At 53.9% G+C, this 21887-nt stretch overlaps 2 protein-coding genes across 2 annotated transcripts; one reads left to right on the top strand and one right to left on the bottom strand.

Moving 5' to 3' along the window:
* Positions 1 to 857: 857 nt before the first annotated feature.
* Positions 858 to 11739, bottom strand: XRRA1 (X-ray radiation resistance associated 1). The gene is made up of 17 exons (XM_088534936.1): positions 11635 to 11739; positions 11195 to 11340; positions 10851 to 10922; positions 10180 to 10252; positions 9361 to 9458; positions 8709 to 8842; positions 7613 to 7711; positions 6784 to 7016; positions 5707 to 5747; positions 5358 to 5450; positions 4682 to 4775; positions 3921 to 4036; positions 3101 to 3391; positions 2496 to 2664; positions 2235 to 2347; positions 1285 to 1390; positions 858 to 1108 (listed from the first exon to the last, which is right to left on the bottom strand). Exons 1-17 carry the CDS (start codon positions 11726 to 11728, stop codon positions 858 to 860), a joined length of 2223 nt encoding a protein of 740 aa, XP_088391062.1. The 5' UTR covers positions 11729 to 11739.
* Positions 11740 to 13693: 1954 nt separating this feature from the next.
* On the top strand, positions 13694 to 20735 carry SPCS2 (signal peptidase complex subunit 2). Its single transcript, XM_088535034.1, has 5 exons — positions 13694 to 13812; positions 17831 to 17914; positions 18501 to 18661; positions 19897 to 20031; positions 20549 to 20735. Exons 1-5 carry the CDS (start codon positions 13771 to 13773, stop codon positions 20733 to 20735), a joined length of 609 nt encoding a protein of 202 aa, XP_088391160.1. The 5' UTR covers positions 13694 to 13770.
* The last annotated feature ends 1152 nt before the right edge of the window (positions 20736 to 21887 follow it).

Here is a 21887-nt window from a genome sequence, read left to right as displayed (position 1 = left end):
TCGTGTTATCCTCACCTTGCAACGGGAACACCAGTGTGCTGAAAGGCTCCGGTCATTGGGGGGCTCTGCTGAACCACTGTGGCTTCATCCAGCTGTTTTCCAAGCAATGGGAGTTACCGGAGGACTGTTTACTTGCATGTGCAAAAATGTGTGGGTAAAAAAAAAAAAAATAACGACACGCAGGCGTCTTGTCATGTTGTGGCTTCTGTTATTTGGAACAGAGTAAATGCTGCTCGTGCAAAATTGTCACAAATCAGAAACAGGCCAGGTGTGTACGGCTCTCGTGTACGTGTTGACAGCAACCAAGACTTTAACCGCAGGACAAAGGCCGAGGTTAAAAACGGAATAAAACCAGGTTCTTACAGGCGGTGGTTACCTGTTTGTGCCGTGTTTGTCAAAGCTGCTGCATGCGAAAGGGAGCGAAACGGTGAGCAGGGGCTACGTGAGGGTGGTGATGCTGCTGCCCGTGTCCCCTCCTCGTGTGGGGCACGGATTTGGGGGCTGCATCGTGTGTTTTGTGCTCGGCCCCGCTCCCCGGCCGCTTTTGGGGTCCGTCTCGTCGGTCCCTCGTCGCAACGCGGGGCTGCCACCAACCACCGTCCTTTTAGGGGCCACTTTTTAAGGAGAATTCCGCTCCGTTTGGGAGCTGGTGCCCGCTGCATTTTATGGCAGGGCAGGCCAGCGAGCATGTGGGCTCCATGGAGGGAGCCCAGCGGGACTGGAGGCTGCGGGCCAAATCCATTCCCTGCAGGGACTTCCAAACCTTAGGAGGAAAAAACCCGGCTGCAAACAAGACACAAAGCAACAACATTCCCACCTGAGGCAACACGGTGCGGGATGCTTTATTCGACCACAGGCTACGCTGCAAACTTCACCTTGAGCATCTTCTTGGGCACCCTCTTCCTCAGCAGCTGGAGCTGGCTGGAGCTCCACTGCTTGGAAGCCACTTCCACCAGGAGGGTTTTCATGGCCTGCAGCTCATCCAGGGAGCTGGCCTGACCTGCAGCGCTGGGGACAGGCCCCTGGGGCCCCTCCTGGAATTCCCTCAGGAGCCTCAGGGCCTCCCGATAGGCTTCAGGGTTGGATTTTTTCCCTCGCAGAACAGACACTGGAGAAGGGCAGAGGTGTGAGCGGTGCCAGGGATTCCTCCTCCCGGCTCCTTTTCCCTCCTGCCTCTGCAGCAGCCCCAGGGCCCCCCGTCCCAAGAGCTGCTGCGATGGCCACGCCGCAGCTTCACGGTAGGGTTAAACACACTTAATCCACAGGAGGGACGGGGGGACTCACCTAGGGGGACCTCAGTGATGGCCGTGGAGCTCCGCATGGCCAGCAGGAGCCCTTCCAGGACCTCTGCTCTCGTCCGGCGGGGCGGAGGGGCCGGCATCTTCCCAGACTGCAAGAAAGAGCAGGAAGCTTCAACCTCCGCGGTGCTGCTCGGCCACTGTCGACCCGAGCTCCTGCAGGCGGTAGGCGAGACGTTTGATTCCTATGGATGGAAGCTCCTGGATGGAAAATTCTATCCGTACTGGGCAACAGCTGAGCAGCCTCTGCGAGCCCAGAGCGGCGCCGTGGATCCCACTGGATCCACCTGGCAGCCACCGTGGAAGCCAATGGCAGCGGCACGTGGGACTGCGCCCAGGTGACAGCAGCTGCCTTGGGCTGCCGGGAGCTTTGGCTGTGAAAGGCTGGAATAATCCCAGAATCCCAGCAGGGCTGAGGGTGGCAGGAATCTCTAGGGATCCCCCAGTGCAGCCCCCTGCTCCAGCAGGGACACCCAGAGCACGGGGCACCCGGGCGCATCCAGGCGGGTTGGAGATCTCCAGAGCAGGAGACTCCACAGCCTCTCTGGGCAGCCTGTGCCAGGGCTCCGGCACCCGCACACCAAGGAAGTTCTTCCTCACATGGACATGGAGCTGCCTGGGCTTCAGCTTGGCCCCGGCACCCCTTGTCCTGGCACCGGCCACCACCCAGGAGAGTTTGGCCCCGTCCTCCCTACACTCTCCCCTCAGGTCCTTGTCCATGTTGGTCACATCCCTCTCAGGCTGCTCCTCTCCAGGCTGAACAGGCCCTGCTCACTTAATCTTCCTAATAATAAGAATAAGCTGGAGCAGAGGGAGCTGGGAGCCACTGGAATGAGGAGCTCGGGTCGAGGCCACACACAAGGTCCGGGATCTATCCCAGACCCCCGGGCTAGTGCGGATGCCGCAGAGGGGCCTGTTCTCCCTGGAGCTCCTCACCTTCCTCCGTGGCACGTAGGGCCTCTGCCCACCGCGCAGCCGTGGCGTCGGGTCCCGGTAAACCCGCGGATGCCTCAGGAGGTGGCTCAGTGCCTGCACGTTCCTCTGGATCCCTGCGAAGGCACTGGGATAACGGACGCCCCGGCGCCTCCCCGGCAGCCACTGCCTGGTCCATGGCCCCCACAAGGCCCAGGGAGGCCCATGCTGATCATCCTCCCACCAAGGCACTTCCAGGCCCAGCCCGCTCCTCTCCTCACATACCCACGGGCTCAATGAAATCCGGGTCGACGTCTCCGCCGAGCAGCTCCTCGTAGCCCCTGTATCGCTCGGGAACAGCCGGGGAGCTTCCTCCTCCCCTCTGCTGGCTCCTCTTTCTCTCGGGCCCGTCCTCTGCCACGGGGCGCAGCGGGGACCTGGCCACGTCCTCCACCTCAAAGCAGCAAAACCAAGGAATTCCCGGTGGCTCTTTCCTTCCCGTCAAGCCGACATGAATTCCTTCCCCAGGGGAAGAGCCAGGGGCGGCCACGATCCCGCCGCAGATGAAGCCAAAACCCCATGACAGGAACGCGCTGCAGATCGGAGAGGGAGACGAGACCCGGCTGTGCCTGGGGGCTCCTGCACCGGCCTGGGGCTCCCACCGGGTCCTCAGCCCGGCCTGTCCCACACACACAGCCCCAAGAAGGGCATCCAGACTCTGCATGAGGACGATCCGTGAATCAGCCTCCCCGGTGACCTCCTGGAGGCTGCAGGGCTGATCCCGGTTAGGAAGGGAGCTGCTGCCTCCCGGGTGTGTCTGGACCAGCCCCAGAGTCCCCGACTCTCGCTGGCCTCCGGCAGAGGCTGATCCATAGCCCAGCTTCACCCACCTGCGTCAGGAAGAAGGATCCAGTGGCCTCTTGGGCTCCATCGGGATGAGGCCCAGAGCCCCATTCCCTGTCCTCCAGGCTGTCACCGCCACGCTCAGGCGGAGCTGGGTGCCAGGGGCCTTTCCCGGCCTCCTCCCGCTCCTCTCTCTGCTCCGTGGAGGGTCTGATCGGAGGCAGAGGCTTGGATGGACTCCGAGCTGCGGCTCCTCTCCCGAGTTGCCATGGAAAGGTCCCGGCAGGAGCTTCCAGCATCAGCGGCGCCTTCGGGACTTTTGGGAGATGGGATGAGACCTGGTAGGGGCACAAGGGAGGACGGGGCTCGTTCTGCACCAACGGGGGGACAAGCAAAGCCGTCGGCCTGGCTGCAGGCAGGTCATTTCCAGCCCCCAAACCTGCCACCCTGGTGATGCTCGGGCTCCGCTGCGAGTATCGGCGCGGGGTCCAAGCCGGTGCACGGAGGTTATTCCTTACCGGAGCATCACGGCAGCCCCAGCTCCAGGGACACCCTGGCTCACAGGAGCACGTCAAGTGTGCAGGATCGAGCCCAAAGACCCTCTGTCTTGTGGGTCCTTGGGCCAAGAGAGCAGGTTGGAGGGGCTGGATTCCCTGGCCTCACCCTGAGCAAAACGCCAAAGGCCTCCAACCCTCCTCCCATCCTTCCTTCCTCTCATCCTAGCAATCCCGTTGGGATCTAGGGCACTTCAGGCTCTTTGTGCATCCCCAAATCCCAGCCTGAATGCGCAGCCAGGGATTTTTGCCCCTGCTTGGGCCAGGGAAAGCGCCGCCCTGAGCGAGGTGCCTCCTTCACACCCGTCCTTACCTTGCGGCTGGCCTTGAGAGGAATGGCGAGGTGCAGCCTCTCCACCACCACGCTCCGGCGAACAAGTTTAATCCCCAAATTTTCCTGGAGGAGCCTGGTCAGCAGGGGAGGCTGCCCTGGAAAAGCAGGGGTTCACATGCACCGCGCAGCCCTGTGCTCGTGGTGAGCACCCGCGCTCCCCGGGACGGGGACGAGGGTCCCCGGAACCTCGCGGACAGGAACCAGGGGCTGTTCCTAGCAGGCAGAGTAGAAGAAGCCACCCAGTTTTGGGAGGACAAAAATGGGTCCCTTATTGCTAGGGACACAAGGCAGATTGGGCTACTTGCCTTCAAGGCCAGAGAAGAAGCCTTGGCCTGGTTTATTTGCAGCTTACCTATGCAGGGAGGAGCACAAACACACTATTTGTTTTGACCACAGCCCTCGTTATCTCACCTGCTGCTTCTTGAGGCCATGGGCACGTTTGGGATTTATCCCAGACCGGCCCTTTTTGGGGATGAGCACCATTCAGGGAGCAAAATTCAGCCTGAGCCTGCAGCCCCTTTTCCCAGGCTTTGATGGGAACAGGAGCAGGGCATTAGCAGCGTTTGGAAGAGCAGGATTCATCTACAGCATCTTTTAGAGTGCCCAGGCTCCCCAGGGCCCTGGGCTTGGGCCAGCATGGTGGGAGCATCCGAATGTTAACGGCAAAGAGCCGGGAATGTTAGCGGGACGGAGCAGGAGGGTGGAGAGGAGCCAGGCACGGAGCCAGGCTCATTCCCTACCGCTCGTCGTGGTGGCAAGAGGGTTTCCGTGGAACGTCAGCTCCTCCAGACACGGGAAGAAAGCCACAGGCAGGAGATCTGCCTCCTCCTCAATCTGCAAGACAGAATCACGGCCCGTTTGCTCGGAGCAGCCGCTGCTCAGGCCCCTTGGTGGCTGCAGAGCTTCATCCCGACAGGGACAAGGTGGCCTGGGATCCCTAGCGATGACCTCCGAGGACCTGCAAGGGCGCCCGGACCCCCAAGACGCTGTCCCACCATCCCCACATCCCTGTGGAGCTCAGCTGCGCTGCCCCATCCCTGCTGTGGCCAGGTTGGACACCCTCTCCTGGGAGCCAGGGAGCAGGAGGTGGCACCGCTGGGCACCGACATCCAGCAGCTCCGCAGGGACAGGGCAGAGCCCGTGTTCCCTTCTCTCCTGCACTGCGGAAATCCCTCATGTGCAGGGATTGAGACACCCTTAGGCAATTCAGCTGCCTAAACAGGAGTCTTGCCCTGGCTGAAAGACCTTGGATGTCTGAGACACCCCCATGGGCTGGCAGAGGGACCCGGGGCCGGAGGAGACCTGACCCTCTCTGCAGGGACAGCTGGACTTGGCGCTGAGGAGCTCTCCAGAGCACGAAGGCCTCGTTTGGGCAGCTCAGGCTGGAGCTCCACTAGAGCAGAGGGCTCCAATCACCTTGTTGAAGGCCAAACTGAGATGCTGCAGCTCAGGAAAGGGAGCACAGGCGTCCCTGCGTGTAGTGGCTGGATGTCCTTCCCGGAGAACAGCCTGAGGAAAGAGGGAGAAGGTGACCAGCAGCACCCGTGCGGGTTGACAGCGGCCTCATTCGTGACATTCTTGGTGGCAGGGTGAGAAAGGGAACATAAAAGAATCACGCTGGGAAAACTGCTCCCTTCGGAGCAGATTTGCACCTTTGCGAGTGGCAAAACCAGTGAGTTTGTTAGAACTCATCCGAGAGGGAAGCCCGGGGAAGGGAAGTTTGGGAGCAGACACTTAAAACTGCAGCTCAACCCACAGTTCTTACCGGCCCCGGGGGTTCTTGAGAGCCAGGATTAAAAACGACCTCTGCAAGGAAACACAGGCAAAGTGAGGGTTTCTCAGCACCGCAGGCGCTAAGCAAGCTTGGAATTACACTGGGAAAACAAGTTAGCATCAGCTAGAGCTTAGCTCAATGGCAGCATGTCCCCAGGAAAAGGGGGGACAGCCCCAGCACAGGTCCCCTGGCCCCTGCTCCAGGCTTTGGTGCAGGCAGGATTTCTCCAGACAGAGATTTGGATTCCAAGTGTTGTCTTCCTTGCACTCTGCGATGGCCAGAGGTGCTCGAAGAAGCCCCGGGAGCAACCTCCAGCGCTGCCCGTTCCGCACACGGATCCTGCGGAGCCATCCCATGGCAGGACAGCTGGGCACCACACGGCAGCAAGGACACTGGGGACGTGTGAGCCGAGAGACCTGAGACCTGACACCGCAGAGCCCTGGACGGGCCACCTACGCACAGCATGTTCCTCCTTTCAGCCCCTCCACACCCTGGTTCAGCACCCACAGAAACAAGTTTCCTCATCTGAATTTCTTCCAGGGCTTAGGGCAGGTTTCCTCCCACCCGGTGCAAAATGTCTGTTTTGGGGCAAGTCACCTGAGACAAGGTCAGGAGAGACAAGGGACACTTCTGTCCGAACAAGAAATGTTTATTTTAGGGTGATTCATGCCCTAGAAGAGCCAGTTTCTCCTGGTAATTATAGAGACACAGAATCACAGACTCACAGAAGGGTTGGGGTTGGCAGGGCCCTCTCAGGATCCCTCCATGCAGCCCCTGCTCCAGCAGGGACACCCAGAGCACGGGGCACCCGGGCGCATCCAGGCGGGTTGGAGATCTCCAGAGCAGGAGACTCCACAGCCTCTCTGGGCAGCCTGTGCCAGGGCTCCGGCACCCTCACACCAAGGAAGTTCTTCCTCACATGGACATGGAGCTGCCTGGGCTTCAGCTTGGCCCCGGCACCCCTTGTCCTGGCACCGGCCACCACCCAGGAGAGTTTGGCCCCGTCCTCCCTGCACTCTCCCCTCAGGTCCTTGTCCATGTTGGTCACATCCCTCTCAGGCTGCTCACCCACGTGGCCGGTGTCCCTGGCGCCCTGTGACACGGCGGATTCCGGCTGCTCCGCCGGCCCCTCCACGTCCCGGCGCCGCCGCCGCTGCCCGAGGCCGCTCAGGGCCTTGTACCACTCTGCCCTGAAGCCGCCGCCGTCCAGCGCCGGGTGCAGGAAGAAGCGGCTGCTCTCTGCTTGCTGCAGGTAGGGCACGGCCGAAATCTCGTTCCTGTCCAGGTTCAGCTGCCTCAGGCTGTCGGGAAAGGAAGGGACCAGATGTGAGGATTCACAGCAGGAAGGCATCCACGAATTCCCGCTGCCTCTTTCCCCGCTCTCCTCCCGACACATGAAATCTCAGTCCTGTGCAGAGCCCTGGACCCACGCAGCAAATCCTGGGCCCCCATCCAGACCCAGTTGCCACCCCCGGGTCACAGCACCAGGAGAGGCCCAAAGTAAATGGAGAAGCTCTCGGTGCTGCAGCCCGGCCAAGGGGCACATTGGCCACCTCCTTCCTAATGACCCTTCTTGGCTGAAGCACTAAAGCTCCTGCTAAACAGGCAGCTGATTCACAGCATTTCCCAATGCTGCTGCACTGAAAAGAAGGACAAATTCAGGCCAGAGAAGCAAAAAAATGGAGAAAGCAACTGCTCTTCCTCACCCTAGACCCTTAGACCCCTGAATTCCCAGCCACCTGCGGCTTCTGGCCAGGCTACATTGGACAGCAGGCTGTTGCTGCTTTCAGAACCAGGGAGACCAAACGGGGAAACATCCGAGCGAATCGCAAAGGTTTTGTCATTCCTTTGAATCCTGTTAGTGGTTCAATCGTGGCAGGCGCCGGGGCGGCCTCACCTGCAGAGGCCGGCGAGGCTGGCGAAGACGCTCGGCCCCGACAGGCCGTTGTCATCCAGCAGCAGGACCTCAAGAGACGGAAACCTCGAGCGAGCGGAGCTGCGAACGCAAAGGGACTCGTTAATAACGTGCTCCAGCAAGGGCTGGTGCAAGGAGAAACACATCACGTGCTGCCACGTGGGGCAGATGGATCTGCTCAATCCACTGGGAGACCGGGCTGGGGGGGTTTCTTTCCTTTTTTAAAAATAAAGCTGATGTCCTACTTAGAGACAGCTGGACTAGATCAGTCCAAAGGACCATGTAGCCCAGCACCTCATCTCCAGCTGTGGTCGAGAGCAGATCCCAGAATCCCAGGAGGGCTGAGGGTTGGCAGGGACCTCTTGGGATCCTCCCGTGCAGCCCCTGCTCCAGCAGGGACACCCAGAGCACGGGGCACCCGGGCGCATCCAGGCGGGTTGGAGATCTCCAGAGCAGGAGACTCCACAGCCTCTCTGGGCAGCCTGTGCCAGGGCTCCGGCACCCTCACACCAAGGAAGTTCTTCCTCACATGGACATGGAGCTGCCTGGGCTTCAGCTTGGCCCCGGCACCCCTTGTCCTGGCACCGGCCACCACCCAGGAGAGTTTGGCCCCGTCCTCCCTGCACTCTCCCCTCAGGTACTTGTCCACGTTGGTCACATCCCTCTCAGGCTGCTCCTCTCCAGGCTGGACAGGTCCCGCTTGGGGTTTTGGACTAGTGGTTCTGGTTACACTGCCTGTGAAGGCTCCCACTAGTGATGAATAACCAGCACTCTGCTCACATGCCTGGGCCACCAAGCAGGGTGCCCCAGCCATGTCAATGATAGTAGGTGTCCTGGGTGACCCTGGTCCCAGCTCGGGACTTCAGGTCAGTGGCAGCACCAGGCAGGAGGAAGCTACACCAGCCACATCCGAACGGGATCTGAATAGGAGGCTCCTGGCACCACGGGCTCCGGCTCCTCACGCCGATGTTTCCAGGACCACGGATCCATCATCCCACTTCCCAGCCCACGTATCCCATCGGCCGGGGGCCGGCCACGCTCCGGCCAGGCCGCGGCAGCACTCGCTGTGTCCACTCACTCCCAGGAGCCGGCCAGGTCGGGAGGCAGCGAGCGGAGCCCGTTGGCCGTCAAGCGAAGGACCTTGAGCTGGGACAGCTCTCCCAGGATCCAGATATCCTCAGGGGATAAGTTATTGTATGAGAGGTCCAGATCCTGAGAGAAACGGGAGATAGAACCCTCTGGAACCCTCCTCTGGTCTCTGCTGGCTTTTTCCAGGCACATAGTGATTTTTGGGCTAGATTTTTGGCCGTGTCGCCTCCCACCCTTGGGTGATGCTGTGTGTGACGTGCAGTGACTTCCCTGGTGGCTGTGGGACTCAGGACTGGTTCCTCACGTGCCTGTGTGACTCACGGGACAAGAGCCCCGAGGAAGCCAGGGAAGAAAGCCCATGCTAGGAGGTGATTCCCAAGATGAGGTTTCTGGGACATGTGGAGGGCAGTAATTTAGCTGGACTGTTAAAATAGGCTGCGTTTTTGCCCTGGGAGGGGCTCAGATTCCAAATCCAATGACTGTGAAATTCCAACCAGCCCTGCCTTCTCCCAGGCTGTCAGAAGATGGGAGGGAGGCAGTGACGGACTGAATGGAGAGGGTCCCACAAAGGGGATCCTGCAGGAAAGGCCTGGGGGAGGCCTGTGATATAGTCACTAGGGAGGAGATTCCCCCCATCTTACTTCCAAACGCAGGAAGTCTCCAGCCGTAATTTTCAGATTTCTTAGTCCATTCAAGGAAAGTTCCAGCTCCCGCAATCCTGGAAACTTCCGAAAAGCCTCTGCAAGGGTAGAAGAGACAATGTTCCTGTGAGGAACCACAGTAACAGAACAAGCTGTGTCTTATCCCGGTCTGGAAAGAAACAAGACCAGCAAGAAAAACTGTAACTAGGATTAACGGTTGTTGTGCTGCAGGAAAACACAGGCTCAGTTAGATGACCAGGTACAATAGATGTCAGGAGGCCCAAGAGGCTCCTCCTTAGACATCTGATTTAAACCTGTCCCACACATATTTGTTTCCACCCCAAACTGGATTATTGCTTTCTCTTTTTCATCGTCAGATTAACTGAGCCCATGGCACTGATTTGGATTCACCTCCCAATTCTGCCATCAGCTTCCTGAGCCTTTGCAACAAGTCTCTGCTCTACTTCATACTTCTCTATATTAAATGAATATATTATATTACAAATTTTATTTGTAAAGAGTTTTGTTTTCTAATAATGAATAATGACAAATGAAAATTTGTCTTCTAATAATAATAATTCTAATAAGAAAAATAAGATGACTACGGTGGCATGCAATTATCACTACTATAAAGGGAATAAGTGCAAGGATTTCAGCTCAGTAACAGAAAGGAAGCAATTCTGCACAGAAGTGCTGTATTTCTGTATCTTTACTCTCCTTGCAAACCTCTAGCCATGATTATAGATGAGCATAAACTTGCTTATATCATGTTCCTGCATTTAAAAGCAATATCTATTTTTTGGCAATGCAATCCCATACCTAATGTCAACAGGTTCTCTGCAGCATTTATAAAAGCAACACAGTCAAATTTCTCAAAATCTTCTTCTTTAGCCTGAAAAAAAAAGTATAAAAAAAAAAATCAATCAGGCCCAGCCCTGAACTGACTTGAAACAACTGGATCTCTCCTCTCTTACTTTTATCCTCATGGCATTTCCATAATTAAGAAATTTCCTTTGCTTTTTTTTGATTATGGAGAGCAACTGGGTGAGTCTGTCCCTAATGCAGAGCTAATTTAGTGACTACTAATATTTGGGAGACTGCCTTAGTTCAGCCCCAAATCAAAGGCCCCTGATGTCACTGCTGACCTCACTCTCTGGCTTCCGAGGTCCCAGCAAACTTCACTGCTCCATGATTTGACACAGCTCCGTGTGTTAAACAACACCCATGAGCAAAGGATTTTGCGAGTGTAGGTGGGGAAGGGGCTACATCTGATGAAGATCAAGGTAATTCCATCATGAAGACACGACCTGAAGGTTTGTAGGACAGTTCATCCAGGCATCTTCAGGGCTGGCCTTCTTGTGCAGGACAGGATTTCCTGTGCCTGGGCTTCAACAGGGATTTGTCCCATGTCTGGACACTCACGTGCCAACATGTAAACTTTTTAATATTAAAGTGGGTTCCCTAACGCTTCCCGAGTCTCTGATACTCACAGAGACCAGATTTTGGCTGCTTATATTTACAGCGCACAAGTCCGAAGGGTTCTTCAAGCAATGATGCTTCATCTGGAAAAACAAAAAAGCAAAGGCTTAGCCCATCTCCACCCATGTTGGTGACCCCATATGTGACTTCCTAGGAGCTGGAGTCCCAAAGCAGGTCTCTCCCTCATGGTGGGACACCTACCTGCATGGGCACCTGGTGTTTGAATCTCAGGGGGCAGGAGCACAGGGATGGCCTTGGGCAGCTACAGCATCTGCCCACCAACAGGGTCCCCCTGTCCCCTGGTCCTTGAAACGCTGTCACTTGGTTTAGACAGAAGCAGCACATCTGCGCTCACCAGAAATGGCTCGTCCAGGACGTTGTCCTCTTCTGCAGCTGCCAAACTCTGGGGCTTCCTCCTCTGCTTGGGCATCTCCCCAGGGACTCCCTGCTTGATCCGGGACCTCCGGGGTGCTCCGCGTGCCAGCAGCCAGTGCCCAGCCCCTGCCACAAGGACAGGCAGAGGCCCGGGAGACACTCGTGAGGTGGCTCCTTCATGCTCGGGGTTTCAGCCCCATAGCGAGAGCCATCATTTTTAAATCCCTTCAAACGTAGAAACACTGGAATATAAAATATTTCGTGACTGCATTATTTAAGATGGGAGTATCCAAGATGCAGGCAGAGTCCTCCCAAGCCCCCGGCACGGACCGGAGTATCGCTCTGCTACAGGCGGCAGATCCATCCCAAGCCTGACACAACCTCCCTCTGCTCACCAAGTGGAGCTCAAAGAAACGTCACCTTCTTTCCTTGTGCCCAAAATGTTCCTGGCAGGGAAGCAGTTGGTTGCATAGCTGCTTCCGTCACCCATTTTGTACAGTCCGGTTGTGGCCATCCTGTCAGCTGGACTGCTGGGAAGAGTGAGAAACAAAGGAATGGGTTAAAATTGTCATCGACGCTTGAATTACTTGTCATTTCTGCGCACAGAGCCATGTCACCCCCTGCACCTCTCTGGAGGCTGTAGTCTTCTGTGCTGTGCTACAGCCTAAGGATGTTTGATGGTTGTAGCTCCTGCTGCCACCTGATGGTGTTTGCACACCCCGGACATAACAGCACCGCCTGACTACCAGTATTTATGCACAGCGGTGCTATTTGGGATGACTACCCCCTGAACAACACCGTTCTGCTGTGCGACTACATGCAGGCAGCACAGCCGCGTCTCTGGGTACCCCCGACTGATGCCTTGCTGGCTGTGCGCTGCATTGCCATGGTACAGTGGCACACTGTGGTGACACAGCCGCAGCAAGCGGTTGTACTGCAACAACGCTCCGCACAGCGCGGCCGCGGCGGGGATAGCCACTGAGGGACCCCTTCCCACAAACGAACATCCGACACAAACTTACCTGTTCCCCTACACCCGCACAAGCCACAGCCAGGTACACCCCGCCATGAACAGCCACTGAACACCCCTCACACTCCGTTCACGCAACACCACAGGTACTGGATGCACCCCAATGTGTCAACCATACACCTAGAGTCACACAGCAACAGGTATCTCCACAACTACACCGCCACCGATACCTCCCCACACACCCCACATGTCCCTACACCCCCAAACTCCATGAACCTTCCCTATATCCCACTCTCACACACACAAATCCTACACTATAAGCCCTTACACACAGGCAAACACCCATAGAAACACACACACTCCCACACCATCCTGACATGTAGCCCTCTACACCACCCAACACACACTGGTACCCCTAAACACCCCCACCCTGACACACAGTCACGCACAAACATCCATGAACACCCTCACACACCCCACTCGCGCACAGATATACACCCCAACACCTACCACACACACCTGTACACCCACCTCACACACCCCAACACATCCACATCCTTAATACACCCACCCACACAGATGCACCAACACACAGACACCCACAACACCCTCTCACACCCTACTTACAAAAGGTACCCATATTCTTCAGACACACACACCTCAACAACACCTTCAACCCAACACCCCACTTACACACATTCCTCGCAAGCATATACCCCTTACAACCCTACAACCAACCTCAACACACACACACCCTCATACACCCCACTGACACATACAGCCTCACAGCCCACAGACACCTGTGCACACCCGCACACAACCTACCCAATACACACTCCTACAACCCTCAACAACCACGCACACGCACACCCTACACCCCACCAAATCACACACTCTACACACACACCCCATACAACCCAACATACACACAGACACATCTCCTACACCCCACCAACTCACATGCACACACTTCACACACACAGCCCCTACACTCTGTACAACCCGACACACACACACACACTCCTTACACCCCAACTCACACACACAGCCTACACTCTGTACAACCCAACAACACACACAGAATCCCTACACCCCAACAACTCACACACACCTCCTACACCCCATAGAACCCAACACACACACACACTCCCTACACCCCACCAATTCACACACATGCTCTCCACACACACACATCCGTACATCCCCCACACACACCCGTACACCCTCCACACACACCTCCAACACCCCCACGGGACCATAGAGTTCACGGTCCTCCCAGTACCAGACCCGCCCCGCACCCCCACCGCAACGCAGGCCGCGGGGCCCGGCCCCGCCCCGTTGCCTCACCCCGTGGGGCAGAGACAGAGGCGGGGACAGGAACGGGGACAGAGGTGGGGGCGGCCCTGTCACCTCCCCGCGCCGCCCGGTCCCCACCGCGTCGCCATAGCGACGGCGACGCGCCCCCGAGCGGTGGCGGGAGCGGACTCCATTTCCCGGCGCGCCCCGCGCGCTCCCGTCAGCCCCGCGCCGCCGCCGCAGCCAATGAGCGGCGAACAGGTCGCGCGGCGCGGGCGGGCGGCGAGAAGATGGCGGCCAAAGGCGGCGGCAGGAACGGGCTCCTGGACAAGGTAGCGGCGGCCGGTAACGGCGCGGGGCCCCTCCGCAGCGAGCCCCGCTCCGCAGCGAGTCCCAGCGCGGGCCTGGCCGCGGATGGGGAGCGGGGGCGGAGCCGGGAGCCGCGGCGGGGGCGCCTTCCTGCTGCTGCTGTTCGGTTATAGGACTCGGCGCTGTGTGCGCGCGTATGTATGTGTACACGTGTACATATGTGTATGTGCGCGCATATATGTGTATACGTGTACATATATGTGTGTGCGCGTGTGTGTACGTGTGTGTGCACGTGTGTGCATGTATGCCTGTGCGCGCGTGTGTGCGCGCATGTGTGTGCACATGTATATGTGTATGTATGTGTGCGCCCATGTGTGCGTGCACGTGTATGTGTATACGTGTATATATGTGTGCGCGCATGTGTGTGCGCGCGTATATGTGTATACATGTGTATATGCATGTGCGTGTGTACGTGTGTATATGTGTGCACGCGCATATGGGTATGCGTGTACATATGTACATATACATGTGTGCGCGCATATATGTGTGCATATATGCGTCTACATGTACATATACATGTGTGCACGTATATGTGTATACATGTACATATGTGTGCGCATGTGTATGTGTACACATGTACATATACATGTGTGTGCACGTATACGTGTGCATATGCCTATACATGTACATATACATGTGTGTGCACGTATATGTGTATACATGTACATATGTGTGCGCATGTGTATATGTGTACATATACATGTGTGTGCACGTATACGTGTGTGCATATGCATATACATGTACATATACATGTGTGCGCGCATATGTGTGTGCATATGTGTATACATGTACATATACATGTGTGTGCACGTATATGTGTATACATGTACATATGTGTGCGCATGTGTATATGTGTACATATGTACATATACATGTGTGTGCACGTATACGTGTGAGCATATGTGTATACATGTACATATACATGTGTGTGCACGTATATGTGTATACATGTACATATGTGTGTGCACGTATATGTGTATACATGTACATATGTGTGCGCATGTGTATATGTGTACATATGTATATATACATGTGTGTGCACATATGTGTGCGCATGTGTATACATGTACATATACGTGTGTGCATATGTGTATGCATGTACATATACGTGTGTGTGCATATGTGTGTGTATATGTGTATACGGGTACATATACGTGTGTGCACATATGTGTATATGGGTACATATGTGTGTGTGCGCATATATATGCGTGTATATGTGTGCGTGCACTTATATATGTGTATGTATGTGTATATATGTATGCATGTGCCTATATATGTGTATATACATGCATGTGTGCACATGTGTGCATGTATTATGTGTGTAATGCATGTATATACACATATACTCATATATCCGTATATGTGTATATACACACGTAATGCTCACATATACATATATCAGCATATATATATAGAGAGAGACTTTTGTCAGCCCATATATAAACATATATCTATAGAAAGAGTCTTTTTCAGCCCAGTTCCAAGGAGCTGAGTGTCAGCGTCACAACTTTTCCTTGCATTTGGCACGGGCCCCTTTGCTGTTCTGAGAGCAGCACCGGAGGCTCCAGACCTTGAGCTTTTCCTTCATTTTTTTCCCCTTTTTTTTCCTTTCCCTTTTTTCCTGCGAGGCTCAGTCAGCCACAGCTCCATCTCTGCATGCGGGAGGGTGTAGCCTTCAAGTGGGACACCGGGAATCTTCCTCTGCACTTTAAAACACAGCTGGCCACAAATGAAAACACGTTGATTCTTATGGTTTTTCCCTCTCGAGAAGCGTGAATCCGCAGTGCTCGAGGAACTTGGCCTCCTGCATCTGTTTCAGTCCGAGATGCAGTTGCCCTGAGTGTAGGTCTGTCCTGTACGAGTCACCAGCAGCTCTTCCAACCTGTAGCTTTGGCTGTGGAGCTGAGCGACTCATGGGAAGGTCCTTCAGGACATCCTGGGCGAAGTTTCGGTTGGGAAATGATGGTGCTTTGGGGTTCAGCCTCAAGAACTGCACAAGGTTCCACTTCCTCAGAGCCTCCTCAACATTTTCACAGTGTTTTCTGCATGCTTAGTCCTTACGTAAGGAACAGAAGCAGCTGGAGAGAGAATTAATGCAGTTGGTGGCTGTAATATCTTAGGATGGCTCCTTGTCCAGCCTGTCTTTTTGTACTTAACTAACAAGCTAAGTTGGGTTGAGTTTAGGGAAGGTGTCCTGTTAATTATCTGATTTCCTTTTGTCTTGTTCTTTTGGTGTTTCTGAAAGTTGGATAGTTTCTCCCAGCCTGTTCTTATCCAACTACCTAGGAGTGCCCTCCCAGCGAAGATAAATTGGGGTCCTCCAGAGCTCCTGGAGGTTTCACTGCTCTATTTCTCTGACCCAACAGCAGCACAAGGCTAAATTATTAACCACATTTCACCACCACCGCGAGAGCCGTGAGGGCTCGACCTGCAGCACCTGCCGAGCTTCGTCCAAGCTCCCTTTGCTGCAATGTAGGAAACACATCCCAGTTTAAAGAGGTTTTGTCTTTTAGGGGTTGGAACACTGATAGGTTCTCAGGTATTTCTGGATTCCTGCTCTCATTTTGCTCCTCAGGAGCAAGCCCGAGAGCACTGCTGTAACTTTACACCAAGGATTGCCCTGTTTTAGCCTTAGGAATGCAGAAAAAAATCATTAAATCAATATTTTCTTGGATTTTTCTTTTACTTTTCTAAAAAGATTTCTTTAGCAGCCTTTGAAATATTCAGAACTATAACTAAAAGCAAGTCTAGTTTGATACATTCACAAAGCAAATCAATATTTGAAAAAAATTCATCTGTATTTGTTTTGTCATTGGAAAGTGTGTTGATTTGAGCTATAGTGTATTTTGAATTAACCTTAGTGGGATAAAAAAAAACCCTAATGGCTGTAAAAATGTGGCTTAGTGACCTCCTAAAATATAATTATCATCAATATGAAAGCTGTTTTCTGGTTATTTCTGATTTTTAAATGCTTCTGGCTGTTTCTTAGGCTCTCGTAGAGTAGCTTCTGCAAGTGTACGCAGCTCCTGTGCCCCTAGGAATTCCTGCCTGCAGATCCTGAAGGACAGTAGTGCTTTTCCCCAGGCAAGATTGGGTTTTACAGCTTTCTATTAAAGTGAATTTTAATTCCTTCCAGAAAAGGAGATGAACTCTCTCAACAGGCTCTTGGATCCAACTTGAGAACTTCAGGAAATGACAGTCCTGGCGAAGTTCAGAATTGCTTCTAATGACATCTGAAAATAACAGATACCTTGAGAATAAGAGACCATTAAAATATTCGAAGCTGAAACTTACAGATCCATCCATGGCTAAAAAAAAAGTCAGTATCACAAAAAAATAACGTGGTTCAGAGGAAGAATAACCCCTTTAAACACCTGACCAGTCATATCTGCAGTTTGTTACTTAGGAAGGACTCACTTCTGAGGAAAATCCGAATTGTAGAGGAGCTGCAGGGGGGTTTTGGTTTCCTGCGGAAGGACGACTGAAATGTCTTTTCCTTCCGTGTTTGAGCTGCTGCGCCTACGTCTGCGTTGTTAAAAACTACTGCTTGGAAAAACTGCTTCTGCAACAGTCCCAAATGAGTCTGTCTGCAGCAGCTCTGCTGCAAATTGTGACCCTTTCCAAAGGGGTTAGGTCAGCACTACGATTTTCCTAATTTCCATGGGTAAAAGCAACATTTGCAAGCACTAAGTCAACACAAGAATTAAACTGATGCAAAGAATACCTTGAGCAAACCTCACTGGTGCTGCTGAGCAGACTTAACAGTTTAAATCCGCAAGGCAGTACATGATTTTTAAACATAACTGTACAACAGGCATTGGATTTCCTTAATCTTTGGTCGGTTTTTCATATAGTGAAGCTCTCCTGTAGGTATTTTTCCAAGCTGCCTCATATCTTCATGTTCACTGCAGGAACAAAGGTATTTGCAATGAAATGCCAAATTCTTTGGCGTCTCTTTAGCTATTTTTGGTTTCTTTGCAGTGGAAGATTGATGACAAGCCAGTAAAAATTGACAAATGGGACGGTTCAGCTGTGAAAAACTCTCTTGACGATTCTGCCAAAAAGGTACATTGTGCAACCGACAACTTCTTTTGCTTGGAAAACATTTGAACTGTTGCTCTGTGCATGAAACTTTTAAGAAAGTTAGTGAAAATTTGTGGAGAGAAATTTTTCTCCTATTTATTTATTATTATATATCTCCTAAATTTATTTCTTCTTTGCACCATCGTGGGCTACCCAGTAGCTGCTTTGCTTTCTTAGACCCTTGCAGCTTTGTTTCAGCAAGGAGTTTTGCATTAATGTTGGGATTTTTTTTAGATCTTATGCTAATCCTTTATGCCAAGGTAACTTGTTAGGGTTTATATTAAGCTAAACAGTCCTGAAAAATGAGTTTTATGTGTGCAGGGCCTGTGTCCTTGCTGGTTTTGTAGTGGGTTTTGTGATGCCCCTGGATCCGAGCTGGCGAAAGCAGCATTCGTGCTTCGAATAGTGACAATAACCACCCCAAAATCTGATTTAGCTTTAGTTATGTAAAAAGTTTCTCTTCACGTTACCTCTGCAACCTAGCTGGCAGTGTCCAGATCCTTTCCTGCAGCAGTTTGCCACGTTTAGGACAGCTCAAACTCAACTTGTCTGCCCCTTTCTCCCTCAGGTTCTCCTGGAAAAGTACAAGTACGTGGAGAACTTCCGTCTGATCGACGGCCGCCTCCTCATCTGCACCATCTCGTGTCTCTTCGCAATCGTAGCTTTGATTTGGGACTACCTGCACCCCTTCCCCGAATCCAAACCTGTCCTTGCTTTTTGTGTTGTGTCATATCCTTTACTTTGGGCTGGCTTGGAGTTCTTTATTTTTCTTTTCACTCCCCACAGGAAAACAAGTCTCATTTCTGTATTCCCATTTTCAGGCCTATGTGAATTTTGTGCAGGGATCAGCTGTAATTAACAGCTTTTTGTGCAAAAATCAAATGCTCCTCTGGATGGTTTTGGTCTGACACTAACACACCTAAATCTGGGTTATCTACAGGCACCATCACCTATGCATAGAGACACTCGAGTTCTGGGGTGCTCATCTCAAACTGAAAACCAGCCCTCAAAAGTTCATTGTTTTTTGAGTTTTGTCATAATTAAGGTGAAATCACCTCTGTAGTTGGTTACAGTCACTCGTACTCTTTCCTAACAGAACAGACCGAGTGCCACGAGTGAGAAGTGGGAGCAATCCTTATCAACCCTCAAAGAGGAACAGACGCTGAATTTGGGAAGGCAGCGCCACAGATCAGTAAAAGTTAACACCAAAACACCAAGAAATATTCATGGTTGTGCGTTCAGTGCAACAACCCCGCTGTTTCCCTCCGGTTGAGCTCACAGGGTTGCAAGCCCCAGGTTTCTTTGCATCTCCTCTAGCGAGATCCAGTCTGTAGAGGTTTTGCAACATAAATACGTGCAACGGATCAGCAGAGCTTTCCAGGAACCACGGATGGATCAGAGGAAGCCTGAGCCAGTCGCCTGGAAGCCCCAGGAGTCTCTGTTCCTCTTGTGATACGGTTGTATCTTGGGCAAGTAGCTTTGTCATTTTAAGCTACGTTTTCTCTCCGTTTGGCTTTCAGCATGGAAGTCAGGGGGCTCATCTTGCAGCACTTAGGGGGATTTAATTCCAAAAAAAAAAAAAAAAGAGAGGGGGAGGGTGGGAATTAATAAATTAATACCTTGATTTGTGCTCAGTAGAAATGCACAGTCATTAATTGTGACTCAGTCTCACATTTTCCAGCTTTCTCCTACAGCTGCTGCCCCCTCCAAAATGAGTGACTTGTACTTAATGATTTTTATGTTGTTTTTTATGTGGCTCTTTCAGAAATCCCCTTTGAGGAAGCATTTAGGGTGTTGTCACTCTGCCTGTTACTTTCAGGCGCTCTTGTACAACCGCACAGCTCTGTGCTGGTGTCACACACACTCGGTTCTGCCCAGAGTGCCAAAAGGCCCCCAAAACGACAGGGGCCACGAGCGCGTTCTTTGCCCACCTTCCTCCTCTTGGTTTCCTTAACTTTGCGAACATATTTTGTGATGATGGGAATCCTGACCATTTATACCTCGTACAAAGAGAAGAGCATTTTCCTCGTGGCTCACCGGAAAGATCCCACGGGGATGGACCCGGATGACGTGTGGCAGCTCTCCTCCAGCCTCAAACGGTAGCGCAGCCCCTGCCGCAACAGAGCAACAAGGAGGGGAAAAAAAAATACTGCTATTTCCACAACAGGGACATGAGCTGTTTGGACGGGGACGTGATCAGGGCAACCTATGACTAATACTCACCCAGCAGAAGCAACAGGGCTGATATTAGGCAGGGAAATATTAGCCTGATATTTCCATCTGTGGCATCATCCTAAACATTTTTTCCCCATTTTCATACCTATGAATCCATTTCATGCTATTAAAACCACATCTCATCACAAATGGGGAGAGGGATGAGCAGCTGGGTTCCTCAGAAGTTCAACCAGGGCTTCTATTTAAATAGGAAAAACAAAAGCAATCTATTACAAAGGGTATAAAACTCCTCAGTAGAGAGAAAATTTAAAAACTGGGTGTTTCAGCTGCCAATCTTCTGAATTCATGTTCAAAAGTGGGTTTTGGGGTGCCAGGGCCTCATTCCAGGGGGATTCTCCCACCGGGGACGTTCTCCTGACCTTCTCCACACTCTTCCCGCAGGTTCGACGACAAATACACCCTCAAGGTGACCTTCATCAGCGGGAAGACCCGGCAGCGGCGCGAGGCCGAGTTCACGCGCTCCATCGCGCGCTTCTTCGACGCCAACGGCACGCTGGTCATGGAGGCCTACGAGCCCGAGGTGTCGCGGCTGCACGACAGCCTGGCCCTGGAGCGCAAAGTGAAGTGAAATGACCCGCAATGGGCGTCCGGGAGCCGTTAACGGAGCCCAGAAACCGCAACGGGCGCCGCGGCCGTTAATGGCGCCCGCCAGCGCGGCCGCTTCCCGCCAATAAAGCGCCCCCCTCTGGGCACTTCCGGGCGCTGCGTGAGGCGGCGGGGGCGGGGCGGGGCGCGCGGCGGAAGCGGCTGCGGAGGCGGCGCCGGGATCCGGATCGGGATCGGGATCGGGATCCGGAAGGGGAAGGGATCGGGCTGGAGCCGCCGGTAGGAGCGCGGGGAGGGAGCGGGGGTTTCCCCAGGGTGTCCCCGTACCCATTCCTGTCCCCAGGGCACCCCTGTCCCCGTCCTGGTAGCCGGTGTCCCCGTCCCTCTCTCTCCGGGTGTCCCCATTCCTGTCCCTCGCCTCAGGGTGTCCCCGTCTTCTGTCTCTGTTCCGGTCCACAGGGTGTCCCCGTCCTCAGTGCCTGTCCGGATCCCCAGGGTGTCCCCGTGCCCAGTGTGTTCCCATCTCCGTCCCTATCCCTGAGGTGTCCTCATCCTCAGTCCCTATCCTGGTCGCCAACCCTGCCCCCTATGCTCAGTCCCTATCCCGGTTCCCAGGGTGTCCCCATTCCTGTCCCTCGCCTCAGGGTGTCCCCATCCTCAGTGTCTGTCTGGGTCCCCAAGGTGTCCCCAGCCCCGTCCCTCAGAGTGTCCCCGTGTCCAGTGTGTTCCCATCTCCGTCCCTATCCCTGAGGTGTCCCCATTCCCATCCCAGACTCCACAGTTTTCCCAGGGTGTCCCCATTGCTGCTGCTGTCCCCAGCATGTGCCGGTCCCCATCCCGGGACCTGGTGTCCCTGTCCCCCATGGTGTCCCCATCCCCATTCCTGTCCCCCGGGTGTCCCCATTGCTGTTCCTGTCCACCAGGTACTCCTGTCCCCATCCTGGTACCCAGTGTCTCTGTCTCCATCCTTGTCTTCCAGGATGTCTGCAGTCCCTATCGTGGTCCCCAGGGCGTCCCCATGCCCAGTGTGTTCCCATCTCCATCCCTGTCTCTGAGGTGTCCCCATCCTGGTCCCCAGGGTGTCCCCATTGCTCTCCTGTCCCTAGGGTGCTCCGCTCCCCATCCTGGTATCCCTGTGACTTCCTGCCCATCGGGATTGGGCAGGTCAGGCTCC

Source organism: Tinamus guttatus, unplaced genomic scaffold (assembly GCF_059628265.1).
Source record: "Tinamus guttatus ecotype Peru unplaced genomic scaffold, ASM5962826v1 Tinamus_guttatus_pri_ptg000602l, whole genome shotgun sequence".
In the NCBI taxonomy this organism is placed as follows: domain Eukaryota; kingdom Metazoa; phylum Chordata; class Aves; order Tinamiformes; family Tinamidae; genus Tinamus; species Tinamus guttatus.
Note: the sequence above shows the minus strand (reverse complement) of the source record. Positions and strands in the feature narration are given on the sequence as shown.

Bases quoted from the DNA above. Each gene is read 5' to 3' on its own strand.
- XRRA1 (XM_088534936.1), bottom strand. From the start codon at position 11,728: ATGGCCACAACCGGACTGTACAAAATGGGTGACGGAAGCAGCTATGCA. The intron at 10,923-11,194 runs GTGAGCGCAGAT...TTGTTTTTCCAG, and splicing joins TCCTGGACGAGCCATTTCTG to ATGAAGCATCATTGCTTGAA. The intron at 9,459-10,179 runs GTATGGGATTGC...CTACCCTTGCAG, and splicing joins AGAGAACCTGTTGACATTAG to AGGCTTTTCGGAAGTTTCCA.
- SPCS2 (XM_088535034.1), top strand. From the start codon at position 13,771: ATGGCGGCCAAAGGCGGCGGCAGGAACGGGCTCCTGGACAAG. The intron at 18,662-19,896 runs ATATCCTTTACT...AACTTTGCGAAC, and splicing joins CTTGCTTTTTGTGTTGTGTC to ATATTTTGTGATGATGGGAA. The intron at 20,032-20,548 runs GTAGCGCAGCCC...CTCTTCCCGCAG, and splicing joins CTCTCCTCCAGCCTCAAACG to GTTCGACGACAAATACACCC.